Source organism: Dendrobates tinctorius, unplaced genomic scaffold (assembly GCF_039654945.1).
Source record: "Dendrobates tinctorius isolate UK_male_01 unplaced genomic scaffold, ASM3965494v1 ptg000007l, whole genome shotgun sequence".
Classification (NCBI taxonomy): Eukaryota; Metazoa; Chordata; class Amphibia; order Anura; family Dendrobatidae; genus Dendrobates; species Dendrobates tinctorius.
Genome location: NW_027361675.1, coordinates 35774493 through 35795174, shown reverse-complemented (window position 1 = coordinate 35795174; position 20682 = coordinate 35774493). Strand labels below are relative to the sequence as shown.

The window sequence follows — 20682 nt, the reverse complement described above, 5'->3', positions numbered from 1 at the left end:
AAAAATCTTTTTTAATTTTCTCATTGTCGGACATCCTAAAGCTTCCCTTAGGGCGGGGAAGGAAGAAATATCATATTGTTACAACTTAGTCTACTGCCGTATCTCAATCGGATGTCCGAGAGCTGCTGCCTGCAGTTTCTTCCTACCAAGGTTTGCATCTGGTGAGGCGAAAGTGTGGAACCTGTAAAATTTAGAAAACTTATGCACCGATACCCATGTAGCTGCTTTACAGAGCTCACAACCTTATCCTGATGAAGAATAAAGTAAGGAGCGTGACAAGACAGCCACAAACTCCAAGACCTTCCTAATAGAAGTGATGGCAATAAGGAAAGCTTCCTTACAAGAAAGCAAAAGTGTATCTCTCTGAGGCGCAAAAGGTGGAGACTGAAGAGCCCCCAAAACAAATTCAGATCCCAAGGCCTAGGGGAATCCGTTAGGGTTGCTTAACGTATGCCACCACCTGAAGAAAAGGCTTAACCTGGGGTCTAGATGCCCATCCCTCTGAAACAGAATAACCAGGGCAGACACTTGACTCTTGAGGGAGTAATGCGTCAGCCCTGTCTCCAAATCGGACTGTAAGAAGGAGAGCAGTGCTGGCAAGGAAAAAGATGGTGGCCAAGTACTGGTAGACTCAACAAAAATAAGCCCTCCAAGTGCGATGAGAGACTAGCAATGAGGATGGATACTGGGTTTTAACCACAGTCTGGATGACTGATTCAAACAGATTTGCTGTCCTCAAAATCACTGCCACACTGTTAAATTGAGTACCCTTAAATTCAGATAGAACAGTGGACCCTGGGACAGAAGGTCCGGGCGGCCTGCAAGAGCCCATGGGACATCTGGAAGGAGATTGATAACATCAAATATCAGTCCCTCTGAGACCAGTCTATACGTCAACTGTGAGAGATAGACTTTTAAAAAAAATCTAGAAAATCACATTGTATGATTTTTACATAATTATCCTTTATTATATATTTCCCACGGTGCTCGCATTGACGTCAGAAAGGTGAAGTGAGTTCATTGTCTGTGAACTCAAAGAACTTGTCTGACGGCACCGCGAGCAGGAGAACTTTGCACGGTGCTCAGTGTCTCTGCTGGATGGCAGTCTGTATGGTCGCATCATGCAACCATGCAGCCTGCCATCTAGATGAAGCAGAGCTAGACCCTTTGTAGGACAAATGGATTAGCAGCATCTCTTTGGAAAAGTGAAGAATATTGTTGTTTTTTATTTTTAACTCTTGAAGATGACAAAGGCGTCAACAGTCTGTCTCATTCTTCCAATTAAGGACTTTATTCTGGGTGTCTGTGTTTTCATGACTATGGGGTTAGTAATAGGGGCATCTTATTGACGCCTCTCCATTACTAACCTCAGGGCTTGATGTCACCTGAAAATACAAAGGTGACATCAACGCCCCCAACTATCACCCCACTGACCACCGCCACAAGGCAAGTGGGAAGAGCGAGGCTACGTGCCAGAATTGGCGCATCTTAGTGATGCGCCTTTTCTGGAGTGTCTGAGAGCTGATGTTTTTAGCCTGGATGGGCCAGTATCCATGTCCCCTTCCTAGGCTATTAATATCAGCCCGCAGCTGTCTGCATAGCCTTTGCTGGTTATTAATTATAGAGGGACCCCATGTCATTTTTCTTTTTTTTTTTTTTTTTTTAGGGTCCCCCATTTTAATAGCCAGTAAAGGCTAAGTATACAGTTGTGAGCTGATATTAATAGCCTGGGAAGCTATTGTGAGCATCGCCTCTATGTAGCAGAGCCAATTAAGTTGTGGCAGCTTCTAGCCTTCTAGCCTCCCATGGAGGCTATTGAAGCATACCAAAAGTGAAAAAAAAAAAAGATTGTTTAAAAATACAAAAAAAAATAAAAGTTTAAATCGCCCCCCCTTTCGCCCCATTCAAAATAAAACAATAAAAATAAAATCAAACAGACATATTTGGTATCGCCGCGTTCAGAATAACCTGATTATCAATAACAAAAAGGATTAACCTGATCGCTAAACGGCGTAGTGAGAAAAAAACGCCAGAATTACTTTTTTTTTTTTTTTTTGTTGCCGTGATAGTGCATTAAAATGCAATAAAGAGCAATCCAAAGATCGTATCTGCACAAAAATGGTATCCTTAAAAACGTCAGTTTGGCGCGCAAAAAGTAAGGCCTCCCACAACCCAAGATCACAAAAAATGGAGACTCTACGGGTCTCGGAAAATGACAATCTCTCTTTTTTTTTTTTTTTTGTAGCAAACTTTGGAATTTTTTTTCACAACTTAGATAAAAAAGAACCTAGACATGATGGGTTTCTATGAACTCGTAATGACCTGGAGAATCATATTGGCAGGTCAGTTTTAGCATTTAGTGAACCTAGCAAAATAGCCAAACAAAAAACGTGTGGGATTGCACTTTTTTTTTTTTTTTTTTTGCAATTTCAGCGCAGTTGAAAATTTTTTTCCCGTTTTCTGTTACCATTGGTTTTACCATGTTGTGTATCATTCAAATGTACAACTCGTCCTGCAAAAAATAAGCCCTCACATGGCCATATTCACGGAAAAATAAAAAAGTTATGGCTCTGGAAAGAAGGGGAGGGAAAAACATAAAGGCAAAACTGAAAAAAAGCTCTGGTCATGAAGGGGTTAAACCTTCCTGGTTAAATGTGTTTCCAATGGTTTTCTTTGTGACTGTAGTCGTAGCTGCCTTGAGATCATTAACAAGTTGCCCTGTGTAGTTTAAATTACACAGGCATCTATATTAACGCTCATGGTTTAGTTTTTTGTTTCTTTGCTTGTATTAGGCGTACAGTGGATCACCTACAACTGACGAGAAAGAGAAAATAGTTTGGGTCCGGTTTGAAAATTCCGATTTAAATGGTAAGGCTATTATGTTTTTCCCATAATGCCATAATTTTATTATTACCGTCTAGTTTTTGACGTACTTTTTAATAAGTTCTACTTCCAAGCTGTGTACTATCAAAACAAAGCATGAGATGGCATCAGTAATTCCATTTCCTCTCCAGTGAAGCTATAGGCCTCATCTAGATGGATTTGTTTCACAAAGTGAATTCTAGACAAACATGCTTTTTTTTTTTTTTTTTTCTCTCATTGTTGCACAAAATAAGTATCTCTAAAGTAATAGCTACTAGTGATGAGCAAACGTGCTCGGATAAGGTGTTATCTGAGCATGCTCATATGCTAACAGTGTGTCTTTGGTGTGCTTGAAAACTATGTTCGAGTACCCACCCATGCATGTCTCATGGCTGTTTGGCAGCCACAAAGCAATCAGGGATTGCCTGTTTGTTTGGCCATTCCTGCTCATGTTGTGGCTGTCGAACAGCCGCGAGACATGCAGCTGCGGGAACTCGAACATATTATTGTAGCACGCTAAGAACACTCAGCACTGGAACATGCTTGGATAACACCTTATCCGAGCACATTTTCTCATCACTAGTAGCTACCCATATTGATAACTTTGGCTAGTTATTGTGTCTAGAGGATAACTGGTTATCAAAATAAATTCCCATAAATCAATTCTTTTATTAAAATATCTTTAAAAATCCACAAAACAGCACACACACAGCTAAAATCCGCACTGTAATTCATGAGTGTTTGTTCCTAACTTAGAAAAAAGCGAACAAAGAACATATAGAGATAGATGCTCCATGCTTGGTACAGCCAGACTGCGGAAGTTGGCACATCAAAGACGAGCACAAATGTTTTCTTTTTTTGGGGATTTTTAAAGATTTGTCAATAAAATAATTGTCTGATGTGGATTTCTTTTGTTAGCCATATACTGATAACTTGCCACAGCTGCCAATTAGTTGGCAGGAAAGGTCCATTGTGATTGTGACTTTCTCTGGTTGATTTTTTTTTTTTTTTTGAGACCATGGTTGTCTATTTGTTGATTCCAGATGCATACAGGAATATGGAGTTTCATGAAATGCACAGTACGGGGAACGATCCCCCTTTGCTTTTGATGATTGGATACACAGATGGCCTGCAGATTTGGAGTATACCGGTAAGTGCAATGTGTGCGAAAAACTCTGCAGGAGACTTTTCTGTGCAAATAAAAAGATAAAGTGGATAATATGCTCAGAGCTATCGACCACGTTGCTGCCTTCATGTCCATTTCACGTGTGCGACATTTCAGAAATCTCCACATGTTCCTTCAGTTTGTTATTGTAAAAAAAAAAAAAAACACTACTGCATTCTCTCACCTTGAGTGCAGTTTTTCATGTCCAACCCCAGATGTTGTATCATGTTTGGATTTCTGATTATTTTGTGAGTTCTCTTTAGAAAATGAGGTTATATATGCTGATTGATCTCTACGCTGCCTAATTAGAATGCTACATTTGTCCTTGCACATTGGATACCATATTTTTTGGACTATAAGATGCACCGGACCATAAGACGCACCCCAAATTTTGGGGTGGAAAATGGCAAAAAAAATTTTTATAAGATGTAGGTCCGTCTTATTGTTCGAATTTAAGGTATCTTAACTGAGGGCCAGTGGTGGTAGAGCAAAGTCACAGGAGGCATGGTCCCTTCCTCAGGAAGCCGGTGGCGGCAGAAGTGGGGCACTGCTGCAGTCTCGGGGTATCCTAGCGGTGCGATGCTGCGGGTCCGGTGTCCACAGTGAGCAGAGCCGAGTGCATCATTGGTTTCTCGGCAGCCATTTTCCTGAGGCTGCGCATGGGCAGATTGAGATCTTGGCGGCACTCAGCTTCAGGAAAATGGCTACCAAGATCTCAATCTGCTGACATGCAGCCTCTGGCGGCCATTTTACTGAAGCCGCGGGCTGCCAAGATCTCCGGCTGCTATTTTCAAAATTTGGTGATGCTGTGGCCCGGTGTGCACAGCGAGCAGAGCCAAGAGCATCATTGGTTTCTCGGCAGCCATTCTCCTGAGGCTGCGCATGCGCAGATTGAGATCTCGGTGGCCATTTTACTGAAGCTGAGGGCCGCCAAGATCTCCGGCGGCCATTTTCCTGAAGCCGAGGGACGCCAAGATCTCAATCTGCGCATGCGCGGCCTACGGTGGCCATTTTCCTAAACCCCACAGCCTCAGGAAAATGGAGGGCGAGAGGTCAGCCGAGATCTCAATCCGCGCACGCGCCGCCTTCAGTGCCCCACGACTTCAGGAAGATGGCCACAGGGAAACCAATGGTGCACTCTGCACTGCTCACCGCCAACACCGAGCTTCAGCATCGTCACACTTCTGCTGCCACTGGTACCCTGAGGAAGGGACGCTGCTACACCACTGCCGCAACCCCCCGGGAAGCCTGCGTTCAGACTAAGTCGCACCCCGCATTTTCCTCCCAAATTTTTTGGGGAAAAAGTGCGTTTTATATGTTTGCAGTTCTTGATGAATTTAGCTGAAGTTTTAACCCCTTCCCTAGATGGCTATTTTTTCATTTTTGAGTTTTCATTTTTTTCTTCCCCTTTTCCCAAGAGCCATAGCTTTTGTTTTATTATTTTTTCCATCGACATCACCATATGAGGGTTTGTTAGTTTCAGGATGAGTTGTACTTCTAATCCATTTTATCATATAATATACTAGAAAATGAGAAAAAAAAATTTTTTTCTCCAAGTGTAGCAAAATTGTGTAATGGTACAATTGTTTTAAGGTTTTTTTTATATTATTTTTAGCAGAAACTCATTAAGCAGATGCTAATTGCCCCAATATTGGGGTGAATTCCGCCCCCACTGTCCTGAAATTCCTGGACAGTCTATAAAAAGAGAACTTTTTTTCCCCTGTCCGTAAAAACACAAATGTGATTCATCTATGAATTTTTTTTTTTTTGCTAAAGAAAGATTTACAGATACGTTTGACGGTAATTATCATAATTTTACAGTGAACGCAACGATTGTGTACATATCAGATATATGGGCTGTAGACATGGATCACTTATAATGATTTATTATGGTTTTCCAATGTGTCCATAAAAAATATTGTTCATGATTTTTTGATTTGGCAACTCTGTTCCTGACTCCACATACGGCAATCTGACTAGTTCCCTGTATGAATGTCCCATTACAGAATCTGGTACCCATAACTTGTAATATAAAAAAAAAATTCCGAATTAAGTGAGCTACACATCGAATCATATCCCACACCTAATCAGGTGAATTATTTTTACTTGTCTCGAATGCTTATTGCCGTCTGGATCGCTGAGGTGTTTGGTCTTTACAGTTCTTGTCACTAAGCAAATGTGCAGAGTTTCTCTAATTCAGGAAGGAAATTTGCTTTGCAATTAATTTATTTGATGTGAATCAAATGCGCATTATGTTGCTCTGAGGTGTCTCCAGACCCAGAGCAGAATAAATAAGACGTAGGTTAAAAAAAACACTTATTGGGCTCGCTCTAGGCTGGTTGTTTTCAGTGAGGTATACAATGCCTCGCTCAGTGGGTTTTTTTTTTTTCCATTTATTTATTTATTTTTTTACAGTTTAATGCCACGTTCAGTATTTGAGTTTTTTTTATTATCAGGATCTGTAAGCCAAAACCAGGAGTGGGTGATAAATCCAGAAGTGGTGACGTGCTTCTATTATACTCTTCCTCTGATTGATCCTCCCCTGGTCTTACCTTATAAATACTGAGGAGGTTAAAATACTCAGTGTGTGAAAGTGGCCTAAGGGTTTGTTCAGATGAACGTATAATTTGTTTGTGTACACGATGAACCGCACATGGAGAACCATCATCGCATCGTTACTTTGGTCCACTTTACCCTGGCATTTGGCTCGGCACCTGTCTACCATATAGGACGAGCTCATGTAGCCAGTCGCATACTCCATTTTCAGACTTGGCAGGCCCATTTTCTAATATGGCTTTTTGAAACTGACCTGAGGTATACAAAAAAAGCTTGGACACTTTTTTAGTTCTTATTTTGCATAAGATTTTTGTATGCAAGAAAACAAAAATAAAACGAACTTCTAAATGAGGATATTGTTTGGCTGTTAGCCTTAAGCATGGATTTTTATTCATTTGTTAGCCTAAACCCAGCCTCGATTGTAAAATGCTGGCACTTTTTACATTGTGCCAAGTCTCTAAAGTCTCTACTTTTAGGAAATATTATGTCATTTTTTTTCTTTTCATTTTTGTTTTTCTTTAGGTGTTAAAACTGTAACAATTATTCCCTTGCCAATGAATTAAGTAACTTTTTAAAGCTACTTACCTTTTTCATGTAGATTCATTATTTACGTTACTAGGAATGATGTTTCCATGTTTTGTTTTTGTTTTGTTTTTTTTATATTATACCTGCGGTACAAAGAATGGACTCTAGGTGTCACCCCATCATTACACAAATGTCTTGCAGTTTGCTGTTTTGTCCTACAAAATGGACTCTCATGTTCTGAAGCTGAAGAAAGATGGATTTAAGTAAAGTGTGCAGAACGATTTACAAAAAAAAGTTTAATTGAAAATATAAATGTCAGCCTAATTGTTTTTATTTCTAATTTTATATTTTCAATTTTCTTTCCTTTTTAGTATTTAGAATTTTATCTTGATACTAGTTGAAGAGCCCGGCGCTGCCTGGGCATAGTAACTAACTACGGTTAGTTATAACAAAATATATTAAATATATATATATTTATTTACACGCTTAAAGCTGAGTGTAGAGCCCCGCCCACTCCGTAAAGCCACATTTCACTATAATATCCCACATCATCCCGTCAGCCAGAGCCCCCGGACTACTACCCCTAATATCCCATATGATCCCGTCACAGCTGCCGGACTACTACCCCTAATATCCCACATCATTCCGTCAGAGCCATTGGACTACCACCCCTAATATCCCACATCATCCCGTCAGCCTGGGGTCAGAACCAGAGCGCTGAGTGGAGCGGTGCTAACTTCCATGCCGGGGATCCCTTTAAAAGGGGCCTGGGGACAGAATCAGAGCGCATAGTGGATTTGCCCTAACGTCCATACCAATGATTTCTTTAATAGAAGCCTGGGGTGAGAATCAGAGCGCTGAGGGATTTACCCTAACTTCCATACCAGAGATCACTTTAAGAGAGGCCTGAGGTCAGTACCAAAGCGCAGAGTGGATTTGCCCTTACTTCCATACCGGGTATCCCTTTAAGAGGGGCCTGGGGTCAGAACTACAGCGCTTAGGGCAATTCCACTAACTTCCATACCAATAATCCCTTTAAGAGACCCTGGGGTCAGAACCACAGCGCTGAGTGGAACAGTCCTAACTTCCATACCGGGGATCCCTTTAAGAGAGGCCTGGGGTCAGAACCAAAGCGCTGGATGGATTTGCCTGACTTCCATACCAATGACCCCTTTAAGAGGGAAGATGTGTTTATGGGATGGAGGATGTGTGATGGATATATGGGCAGGGAGGGGGTGATTCATTTCTGTCATGTGCTCTCTGCTCCTTTCTGGGTGGCAGACAATGGCTGGGAGCTTATGTTCCCAGGGATGCTAGATTTCTCCCACCCGGTCACTGTCTGCTGAGGTGTTGTTGTGGAGTGAGAAAACTGCTGCTCATAGCAACCAATCACAGCTCAGCTTCTTTTAAACATCTCTGGTGAAATGAAAGATGCTTCGTGATTGGTTGGTGATACACACATACATACATACATACATACATACATACATACATACATTCAGTTTTAAATATATAGATTTTACACTGAGCAAAAACAAATAAATTTCATTGAAGAAAAAAAAAAGATTACAAAGTGACCCAAGCATTGAGGTTTTTCTGTTTAGCTGTCTAGGTACTGCAGCTCATATGTACCAAATTTTTCGGATTATAAGACCCGCTTTTTTCTCCCCAAATTTGGGGGGAAAATTGGGGTGCGTCTTATAATGTGGATATACCTTACCGCCCACGGGGGGAGCAGGAAAGAGTGGAGAGGAGCTGCAGGCTGTGAGGAAGGGGTGCTCTGATCTGCGGCGTACAGCTGCGGGTGTCTGGTGCTGCGGGGGCTCTGCTGACATTTTGTGAAAGGCAAGAGCTCCCGCAGTTCCATGGTTTCCTATGCCGTTTGCTTTGGGAAAATGGCTGCCAGGTGATCTTGGCACCAAGATCTCAGGAGATGAGATCTCAGATGACCCGCTTCACCGCAGCCACCACCCCCCGATAAGCAATAAGACGCATGGATTATAAGAAGCACCACCATGTTATTTAAAAAAAAAAAAAAAAAAAAGAAAAACGTTTTTTCCCCTATTTTTCTCCTCAAAATTTGGGGTGCACCTTATAATCCAGAGCGTCTTATAATCCGCAAAATACAGTAAGTTTCTTATCTTAAAAAATTTCCTTACATAGGTATAATGAGCAAGATTTATCAAACAGTTAACAGCAGTTTTCTAGCGTAATAGTGGCTTGAGATGTTACAAAAATGTAGCAACTTTTAACATTTTCCACCAGTCCTGACTAGCACTGTCTACTTTTTGTAAAGTGGGCAGAACTCGACCAGGAGGAGAGTGGCCGACACTGCCTGAAAAATTAAAAAAAATTCAACATAATGTACACCATAAAATGACCTACAGAAATGTGGTTTAGTCTCTATCACAGATTTTTGTGGTGGTGTGCATGCCTCTTATTGAGTTTGACCCATCTAACTCCAGCATATTTCTTCATCAACACTGCCTTTAAGTGTATAAGGTTAAAGATACAGTGCCTTGCGAAAGTATTCGGCCCCCTGGAACTTTTCAACCTTTAACCCACATATCATGTTTCAAACATAAAGATACCAAATGTAAATTTTTGGTGAAGAATCAACAACAAGTGGGACACAATTATGAAGTTGAACGAAATTTATTGGTTATTTTAAATTTTTGTGGAAATTCAAAAACTGAAAAGTGGGGCGTGCAATATTATTCGGCCCCTTTACTTTCAGTGCAGCAGACTCAATCCAGAAGTTTATTGTGGATCTCTGATTGATCCAACGTTGTCCTAAATGACTAATGATGATAAATATCCACCTGTGTGTAGTCAAGTCTCCGTCTAAATGCACCTGCTCTGTGATAGTCTTAGGGTTCAGTTTGAAGCACGGAGAGCATCATGAAGACCAAGGAACACAACACGCAGGTCTGTGATACTGCTGTGGAGAAGTTTAAAGCCGGATTTGGATACAAAATGATTTCCAAAACTTTAAACATCCCACGGAGGACTGTGTAAGCGATCATGAAATGGAAAGGCGTATCATACCACTGCAAATCTACCAAGACCCGGCCATCCCTCTAAACTTTCATTTCAAACAAGGAGAAGACTGATCAGAGATGTAGCCAAGAGGCCCATGATCACTCTGAATATACTGCAGAGATCTACAGCTGAGGTGGGACAGTCTGTCCATAGGACAACAATCAGTCGTACACTGCACAAATCTGGCCTTTATGGAAGAGTGTCAAAAAGAAAGCCATTTCTCAAAGATATCCATAAAAAGTGTTGTTTAAAGTTTGCAACAAGCCACCTGGGAGACATACCAAACATGTGGAAGAAGGTGCTCTGGTCAGATGAAACCAAAATCGAACTTTATGGCAACAATGCCAAACGATATGTTTGGTGTAAAGGCAACACAGCTCATCACCCTGAACACACCATCCCCACTGTCAAACATAGTGGTGGCAGCATCATAATTTGGGCCTGCTTTTCTTGAGCAGGGACAGGGAAGATGGCTAAAATTGGGAAGATGGATGGAGACAAATACAGGACCATTCTTGACGAAAACCTGTTGGAGTCTGCAAAAGACATAAAGCCAAATCTGCAATTGAACGGTTCACAAACATATCCTACGGCGCATGCGCAAAGAGTGCAGTGACGCCGTTGGCCGCGGATCTGTCAGCGGTGGAGGAGGACGCCGCGAGCCTCAGCCAGAGAGACGCCGCAACCCTGGAGCAGGAAGATAAGTATGCGGGAGCAAGGTGGCGGCTGTAATAATCAGTCAGAATACTGTAGCAAAAAAAACATACAAAAATTTAACAAAGATAGAGCTGCAACTATCTCACAGAGACATCTAGGCTGAACATGGAAGTTAGCACTCTATATGAAGTTATGAGAGTGAGGTAAAATTTTATGGAACTGATGGATTCAAAACTGTTTTGTGTCGCAAAGGTGAAGAGTACAAAGAAAAATGCGTGGTGCTTATTGAGAAACATGGTGGTTGCAGTGTTTGTTAAAGGGATTTCATGACTGGTGTCGGAGCGTTACATTTCATTGATGGTATCATGAGTTCTTAGATGTACTGCTTTACATTGAAAGAGAAGATTCTACCATCACTCCATTCCCTTGGAAGACATGCAGTTTTCCAACATGACTGATCCAAAACACACATCTAAGGACATTTTTTCATTTTTGAAGGAGAACAGGGTGAAAGTGATTTAGTGGCCAAGTACGTCTCCTGATTTGAAACCAATGGAACAACTATTGGGGAGGTCTCAAGACATGTTTAGCATCACTCTCCATCCAGCATTCAGGCTCCAAAAGAGGTCATTCTTCAAGAATGTAAAAAGATAGATGTTATAATATGTCACCAACTTGTTCATTCCATGCCTTCAAGGCATGGGGCTGGCCTTAATCATGTTGATCATACAAAATAGAGGGTATAGTAGTTTTGATATGGGGTGTATTCATTTTTGCATCAAATAATTTGAGTAAGACTTGTAGCTTTTGTAATGATAGTTATATTAGCCTAATTTTCGTGGTATGAGTTAAATGTTGTATGAAATTCCGTTTTGTCAACATTTTGGAAATTTCAGAGGTAAGGGAATACACTTGGAAGTAAAAAAAGCTAATACCTGTAGTTCGTCTTTAGATAAAATCATCTTTGTCATCCAGATTCTTACTGCATGCGATGGCTCTCTCCTAGGACTCTGCAGCTCCAGCTGGACACATGACAGAGTTTTCTATGTTGATACATTATCAATGCTGTATGAAGAGAAGCTGGATGACTGACTAAGTTGTTAGGCCAGGCTTTTTTTTTTGTCAGTGCCGAGACCAAGAAGAGGAGGATAGCTTATCTATTAAAATGAGTTTGTCAGCCAGCTCCCTTCATACAGCACTTGAGGTCATGCCAGCATGGGAAATACTTCAGTGTCCCGAACACAAGCCGGAAGTGGAACTGCTGGAATTCATTCCTGCTGCTTAAAGAGGCTGTCCACTACTGTTTGGCAGGGGTGCCAACTGTCAGTTATGTCAATCAGCTGTTATCGGTGGCTGCATGCTGGAAGTACCTACTTGTGGACCTGACCGTCTTCTGATGGTGGCAACCGCAGAGTACTACACATCCCCCTCCTATTGATTTGTAGATATGTTGTACTCTTCCTCAGCCACTACCGTAAGACTGCAAGCTCTGCGAGTGAGCACTTCCGTCTGACACAGAGAACAGCTGATCGGCCAGGGTGTCAGACCCCAGCCGATCAGACATTGATGACCTATCCTATGGATAGGTCATCAATCAAAAAGTAGTGGACAACCCCTTTAAGGCAAAAACAGCATTTATCTCCTTTTAATTGGTCTGTGCATGGCTTAAGGTGTAATACTTTAGTTATTTATAATAAGTCAATCATTATTCGTGACTTTGCTGATTTTAAAAACAAAATCCTACAGTTTAAGACACACACTCCAAAAGTAAAGACAATATACTGTATATTTTGTTTCAAATTTAAACATGACATATGAACATATATTAAAAATCAGGGCTATATCAAGACATATAAGTGGATTTCTATGTAGAGGGATACATTGGATTATAACAAATAGAATCAAAAATTCAGTAGATCCAGACATAACTCATACAAACATATAGTATCAAAGTGAATGCAATATTATATAAGCTCTATCAAATAAATTGCATATAAATAGATAATACGTGGGTAAATATAAAATACAATCTAGAGCATGATCAAGATATACTATCATGCTATATATTGTATTTTATATTTCATTATGTCTATGTATGTGCACTTTTTTTGAATTTTATTTGATATAGATCTTATTAAATATTGCATTCACTTTGATAATATATGTACATTTGAATTATGTCTGGATCTCCTAATTTTTAAACGTTATTTCAATCCAATGTACCATTCTTCTTCTGCTTTCGCTACAAGAAGTCTATTTTCCCTGCATGAGCCATCTCCCTCTTGAACTCCTGAGCCAGCTGTCCGCTCCCCCCTTCCAGGACTTTTGCATTGATGACTCATGCAGGTAAAAGAGACTTCTTGTTTCTACATGGAGCTTAGAATGATCTAGCTACTGTTCTTAATCATGTATTGTTATAGAACTAATGGAAAAGATAAGAATTAATTGGATAAAAGGGCAAAATGAGCAATTATAAGTACACAGGACTATATAGCAATATATTAAGAGACTAAAATTATTGATAAAAGTGCTTCTTTAACTGCTCTAAACAATTTAATGGACCAGAGAGGGCTGTCTGGTATTTTGTGAGTTAACTCCATGAGCCTGAGATGAAGCCACTGTACATACTTGGCCAGACTCTGGTGACCGATCTCCTTGGCAACAACCTGTACATTATGTAAGATAACTGCTCTCACTGCAAGAAAATCACAGCAGATAGAAAAAGTTAGTCAGTTGCAAACTTGATTATTTACATGATATCTAACTAAAGCAGTTTAATAACGCAAGAATACACTTCTAAAGAAACAAATGGTTAAAACCATTTTTGCCAATATGGAGTAGGGTCATATCTATCCTTGATATTTCCTAAGCTTGTAACTCAGTTTGCCTATTGATAACAGGAAGATCATACTCGTCACTTCATTACCACAAAGCAAAAGTCTTGACTCCGTAAAGGGAACCTGTCATTCAAAAAATCGAAGGCTTAGGGGTGATCTTATTACAATGTATAAATATGAGGGGACAGTTCAAAGACCTTTCTAATGATCTTTTTACTCTTAGACCTGTGACTGGGACAAGGGGGCATCCTCTACGTCTGGAGGAAAGAAGGTTTAAGCATACTCACAGACGCGGATTCTTTACTGTAAGAGCAGTGAGACTATGGAACTCTCTGCTGTATGATGTTGTAATGAGTGATTCCCTAATAAAGTTTAAGAAGGGCCTGGATGCCTTTCTTGAAAAGTATAATATTACAGGTTATATACACTAGTTTCCTTTATATTGCGTTGATCCAGGGAGCTAGTCTGATTGCCGTATGTGGAGTCGGGAAGGAATTTCTTTCGCCAATGTGAAGCTTACTGTTTGCCATATGGGATTTTTTTTGCCTTCCTCTGGATCAACATGTTAGGGCAGGTTAGGATAGGATATGGGTTGAACTAGATGGACTTAAAGTCTTCCTTCAACCTTAATAACTATGTTACTGTGTAATTCATGCTGCCCAAACAATGGGTGGGGCCAAACTAGTCTTTTTCTCTCCTGGCCAACTTTTCCATGCACCGCTCTGGGTGATTGACTGGTCTCTGTATGTGTGTACATGGGGAGATAACTATCAATGAACTGAAGTGGTGCAGGGTGAATGAAGTGCAGGATGGGACGGTGAAAGGCTTTTCTCATCTCTACCTATGGAACTTCAAAAAAGGTTTTCTCAGTACTTCGGAGCATGTTAGAAAAAATATACCTAGCTTCAATCAAGCAGCCAGGCTCTGATTTATGCTGCCTGTGATATGGGCAGCATGAATCTAGTGACGGGTTCTTTTTAAGAACTGGAAACTCAATTTTTACAAAGTCAGGTTAGGTTCACATTAACGTTTGAGTCCCAGCTTATCATCCGCATGCACAAACGCATGTTTACGCAGCGTTTATCCGAATCATCTTACGCATGATGGCAAAAAAACCCGCTGCTTTTGTATGCGTTTGCGTTGTTTCTGCACATATTTATTTCCAATGATTTTCCAGTAGCGTTTCCTTGACACCAGACACCCAATGTGCGTGTTTCATGGGATTTCTATATATAGACACACTGCACAGATGAAATCCTTGTCCTTTACTGCTGTATCCAGCTGCAAGATGGATCTTACCATGGAGAGCTTCCTTCGTCTTCTTGATTTGCATTTGAAATTGGCTGTTGCCTTTGCTGTGGCTTATGAAGAAGATAGAAGAGAAAGACTGAGAAGACGTCATCGTTGCTATTGGCAACACCTTGTACACCCCTTGTACACTGAGCTGTGTGAAAACCCGGGGAAGTTTTTGGAGTACACAAGAATGTCGGAACAGAGCTTCGATGACTTGCTGCTACGTGTGCGAGGATCCATCACCAGGCAGGACACACAACTACATTGCGCAATTCCTGCGGAGGAACGTCTGTTGGTGACCCTGATTTACAACTACCGACTGACAAGGGCACAAAGAACTGTGGAGTGTGCCTTTGGATTGCTGGTATCTAAATGGCGCATTTTGGGAACACCCATCAAACTAGAAATTGAGACAATTGTTGAGGTTGTGAAAGCGTGTGTTGTTCTGCACAATTACAACCTAGTGAAAGAGCAGCAACAATTAGAACTTGATGAACCCGTTAATACCACATTGAATAATAATAATAATAATAAATTTTATTTTTATAGCGCCGACATATTCCGCAGCACTTTACATTTCAGAGGGGATTTGTACAGACAATAGACATTAAAGCATAACAATAATCACATACAGTAGATTATAACAAATATCAAGAGGAAAGAGGGCCCTGCTCGCAAGCTTACAGTCTATGAGGAAAGAGGTAGACACGAAAGGTGGGTGGTAACAGTTGCCCTGATTGTATGGACCAGCCATAATGTTAAGTGTGTGACAGTACAGACACAGAGGGCTAATGGATGCATAAAGCATGTGGGAACATGATGCGGGAAATCTGGTTATGGTAAAACTTTTGGCTGTGCCACACAGGGATAGATTAGGTTAATGTGTTGAGGCGATAGGCCAGTCTGAATAAATGTGTTTTCAGGGCACGCTTAAAATTGTGGGGATTGGGGACTAATCGTATTGACCTGGGAAGTGCATTCCAAAGAATTGGCGCGGCACGTGTAAAGTCTTGGAGACGGGAGTGGGAGGTTCTGACTATTGAGGATACTAACCTCAGGTCATCAGCAGAACGGAGGGCGCGGGTAGGGTGGTATACTGAAACAAGGGAGGAGATGTAGTGTGGTGCTGAGCCATGGAGGGCTTTGTGGGTGAGGGTAATAAGTTTATACTGAATTCTGGAGTGGATGAGTAGCCAGTGTAATGACTGGCACAAGGTAGAGGCATCGGTGTAACGATTGGTGAGGAATATGATCCTGGCTGCAGCATTCAAGACAGATTGGAGAGGGGAGAGTTTGGTAAGAGGGAGACCGATTAGAAGAGAATTACAATAGTCAAGACGAGAATGAATAAGAGAAACAGTAAGAGTTTTTGCAGAGTCAAAAGTAAGAAAAGGTCGAATTCTAGAAATGTTTTTGAGGTGCAGATGACAAGAGCGAGCCAGTGATCGAATGTGGGGGGCAAAGGAAAGCTCGGAATCAAGTATGACCCCAAGACAGCGGGCCTGTTGCTGGGGAGTAATAGTGGAGCCACCCACAGAAATAGCAATGTCGGGTATAGGTACATTAGTAGAGGGAGGAAACACCAGGAGTTCAGTCTTTGACAGGTTCAGTTTCAGATATAGTGAGGACATGATATTAGACACAGCGTTTAGACAATCGCCGGTGTTTTCTAGAAAGGCTGGCGTGATGTCAGGAGAAGAAGCGTATAATTGGGTGTCATCAGCATAGAGATGGTACTGGAACCCAAATCTACTGATTGTTTGACCAATAGGGGCAGTGTACAAGGAGAAGAGGAGGGGGCCTAGAACCGATCCTTGGGGGACCCCAACAGTAAGGGGAAGGTGAGAGGAGGAGGAACCGGCAAAAGATACAGTAAAGGAGCGGTCAGAGAGATAGGAGGAGAACCAGGAGAGAACGGTGTCCTTGAGGCCAATGGAACGGAGCATAGTGAAGAGGAGCTGATGATCCACAGTGTCGAATGCTGCAGAGAGATCCAAGAGAATTAGCATGGAGTAATGACCATTTGATTTAGCTGTTAGCAGATCATTAGAGACTTTAGTGAGGGCAGTTTCAGTGGAGTGTAAAGAGCGGAAACCGGATTGGAGAGGGTCGAGAACAGAGTTTTCTGAGAGATAGCGGATAAGACGGGAGTGGACCAGGCGTTCCAGGAGTTTAGAGATGAAGGGAAGATTAGAGACAGGTCTATAGTTAGCGGCACAGTTTTGGTCGAGGGATGGTTTTTTAAGTAGTGGATGTATAACGGCATGCTTAAATGAGGAGGGAAAGATACCAGAAGAGAGAGAGGTTAAATATTTTAGTTAGGTGAGGGGTGACAGCAGAGGAAAGGGACTGGAGGAGATGTGACGGGAATGGGTCACTGGTGCAAGTAGTTGGGCGAGAAGATGCAAGGAGCCTGCTTACTTCTTCTTCTGTGACTGGTTCAAAATCAGAGAGTGAGCTAGATGCAGTGGGGGTGGGAGGACAGTGCGTGGTATGAGGTGTTTGGGAGATAATTTCCTGTCGAATCTGGTCAATTTTTTCTTTGAAGTAATTAGCCAGATCGTCAGCTCTGAGCTCTGTGGTTGGGGCCTGTACTCTTGGATTGAGTAGAGAATGAAAAGTGTCAAAGAGACGTTTCGGGTTATTTGACAGTGAGGTGATGAGGGTGTTGAAATAGGTTTGTTTGGAGAGGTGAAGGGCAGTGTTGTATGTTCTAAGCATAAACTTAAAATGGATGAAATCTTCGTGTAGATTGGATTTTCTCCACAGACGTTCGGCGCACCTGGAGCACCGCTGCAGGAAACGTGTTTGCGCCGTGTGCCAGGGTTGTCGCCGTCTGCGTTGTGGTGTTCTATTTATAGGGGGTACAAATTCATCCTGGGCACTTTGAAGTGTTTCATTGTAATGCTTCAATGCAGAATCAGGACATGAGAGGGAGGAGATAGGGGCCAATGAAGACTGCAAGTTCTTCATAAGTTTCTGGGTGTTAATGGCCTGTGTGTTTCTATAAGTCTGGACAGTGGGGGTGACCTGAGCAGCCTGGCAGTTCTTTATAGAGAATGAAAGAAGATTGTGGTCAGAGAGCGGGAGAGGGGAGTTTGCAAAATCATCCACTGCACAAAGCCGAGAGAAGACCAAGTCGAGGGAGTTTCCGTCTTCATGCGTTGGAGAATTAGTAAGCTGCGAAAGGCCAAATGAGGAGGTTAGAGATAAAAGGTGAGTAGCAGATGGTGAGAGGGGAAGAGCAATGGGGATGTTGAAATCTCCCATGATGAGGGTAGGGATGTCACAGGAGGAATTGAAGGATTATCAAGATCACCCACTGAGGACTACAGTGGAAGTTGCCCAAATGAGGGATAAATTTGCTGCCAACTTTGTTTCGGATATTGGATGTGTGGCATGGCAAGATGAAATGGTTTAAGCCGCTAAGTTAAATGGACCTGTAATGTTATGGACCTGTAATGTTTGCTGGCTTTAATACGAACACCTTGACTGTAACTTTAATAATAAACACCTTTTACTGTAGCACCCATTAATACTTCACTCAATACACACGTTTAAATAAAGAGATAAAGAAACAGGTATTGTGAACCGAAAAGAATTTTTATTAACAAACATAACACCAGGAGGAAATTTTGACAAATAACAAAAATTAAAAAACAGGGCTTTACTTTTGGGATCCGTGTGGTGCTGAGCTGTGATGGTAGGCTAGGAGTGGTTGGGGAAGTTGTTACAGGGGTAGTGGCAGTCAATTGGAGGATTATTCAATGTGAAGTATGCATGCATATTGAACGCATGTCCTTGCGTTCCCATAGAGATTAATGCATTTTTGACTCACTCATCCGCATGTATGGGCATATTTGTCGGATTTTTGACGCCTCAAAAAATGCAACATGTTGCGTTAACCGCGAAACAATGCGTACGCATCTGCATGCAAACGCATGTCCCTGTGTACACCATATTAAAGATATGTACGCATGATGCATGCGGATCTGTGCGGATCAAACGCTGCGCACAGATACGCAAGTGTGAAACCAGCCTGCGTACATCATAGCATAAAATTTAGCATTTAAAATAAAAAGTGTTCTGTCACATAGAATCTCTGTTTGGGGGTCTCTTCTATTATTACTTAGACATTTAGCAATTCTGGACTCATTTATCTTGGAGGCCCTGATGTTCTGTAATAGTTTTGAAATGTGAATGTACACCTCTGTTTCTGTTATTTACACAGCAGTTAATGAAATAATGCACTAATCTGAACCCGGCTGGAATGCCTGAGTGATTATGAAGTGTTTATGACAGCTGTTAAGCTGACACCGGCGGTAATGGTGTTACATTGATTCTCAAACACCTTCACAGTCTGCCTCAAAAAGTGTGTGTCTCTCCATCGTCTGAGAGGTTTTACATTAAGATCCCTTTCGAGAAAGATCTTTGACTAGAGAGTGTTACTTATAAATGAGAGATAACTATTATATGTGGTTCAAAGGACTACAGTAGTGTTTGGGTTGGTGAAAGGGGGGAGTGGATGATCGCATTGCTGAGTTTCTGAAGTGTAATTGCTTAAATATTACTGGTGTCAGATATACAAGACAATCTTCCATTCTGATCATTATTTTAATGGAACACATGACTGTGAAATACATTAAATCCTTGCTTTCAAAGACGTGAAAGATTGCAATAATGTGTCAAGCGGACATACTGATTGTCTGTCTAGGTTTTTCTATTTAAAGTGCTCTACAGTGAACTTTATCACACAGTACAATAACAATCAATTTGTTTAAGGTGGAAAAATGACTAATAAAATTATGGTACGCATGAAAGAATTACAGAGAAATATGTGGGAAATACATTCAAAATGTATAGCCATGATAAAATAAAAATTTTAGAAATCACCATTTTTTTAATTATATATGAAAGGCAAACTGCCATTTGAAACTTCCTGTTTTTGAGCTTCTCAAACATTAAAGGGAGGTTGTCATCAGATTTTCCCTGCTAAAGAGGCTGTCCACTACTTTTGCATTGATGCCCTATCCTGTAGATACGGCATTAATGTGTGATTGGCTGGGGTCCGGCACTTGAACCCCCGGCAATCAGGTGTTATAGGTGCTGCCGACCAGAAGTACTTTATTGCAGAGCTGGCCTGCAATACTTGGAGTGTCCGAGGCTTGATACTGCACATCTACTACCTATTGAATTGAAATGGATGCCGATGTGCAGTACCTCACTGGGCGACTACAAGTAAGCTCCGCAAGTAAGTGCTTCCAGACGGCCTTAGCAGGCACCAATAACAGCTGTTCAGTGGGGGGTGCGAAGCGCTGGACCCCAACTGATCAGACATTGATGCCAAATCCTAAGGGCATCAATGTAAAAGTAGTGGACAACCTCTTTAAACTAGTACCAGCACCAGGTAGTGCACTTAACCCCTTCCTGACACTTGAAATATATATGTACATCATGGAAGAGTTTCCCAGCCAATGAAGTGTGTATACACTACCGTTCAAAAGTTTGGGGTCACCCAGACAATTCTGTGTTTTCCATGAAAACTCATACTTTTATTAATCAAATGAGTTGCCCAATGAATTTAAAATTTAGTCCAGATATTGACAAGGTTCGAAAATAAGATTTTTATTTGAAATAATAATTTTCTCCTTCAAACTTTGCTTTCGTCAAAGAATGCTCCCTTTGCAACAATTCCAGCATTGCAGACCTTTGACATTCTAGCAGTTAATTTGCTGAGGTATTCTG

General features: G+C 41.4%; 1 protein-coding gene across 7 annotated transcripts in view; it reads left to right on the top strand.

Annotated features, from left to right (window-relative positions):
• BCAS3 (BCAS3 microtubule associated cell migration factor) overlaps positions 1-20682 on the top strand; it is a 1710065-nt gene that overhangs the window by 39354 nt on the left and 1650029 nt on the right. For all 7 annotated transcript variants that reach the window (XM_073573260.1, XM_073573307.1, XM_073573290.1 and 4 more), the window contains 2 exons: positions 2793-2868; positions 3906-4012. In XM_073573260.1, coding sequence (XP_073429361.1) covers positions 2793-2868; positions 3906-4012 — 183 coding nt within the window. The remainder of the gene's footprint in view (positions 1-2792; positions 2869-3905; positions 4013-20682) is intronic.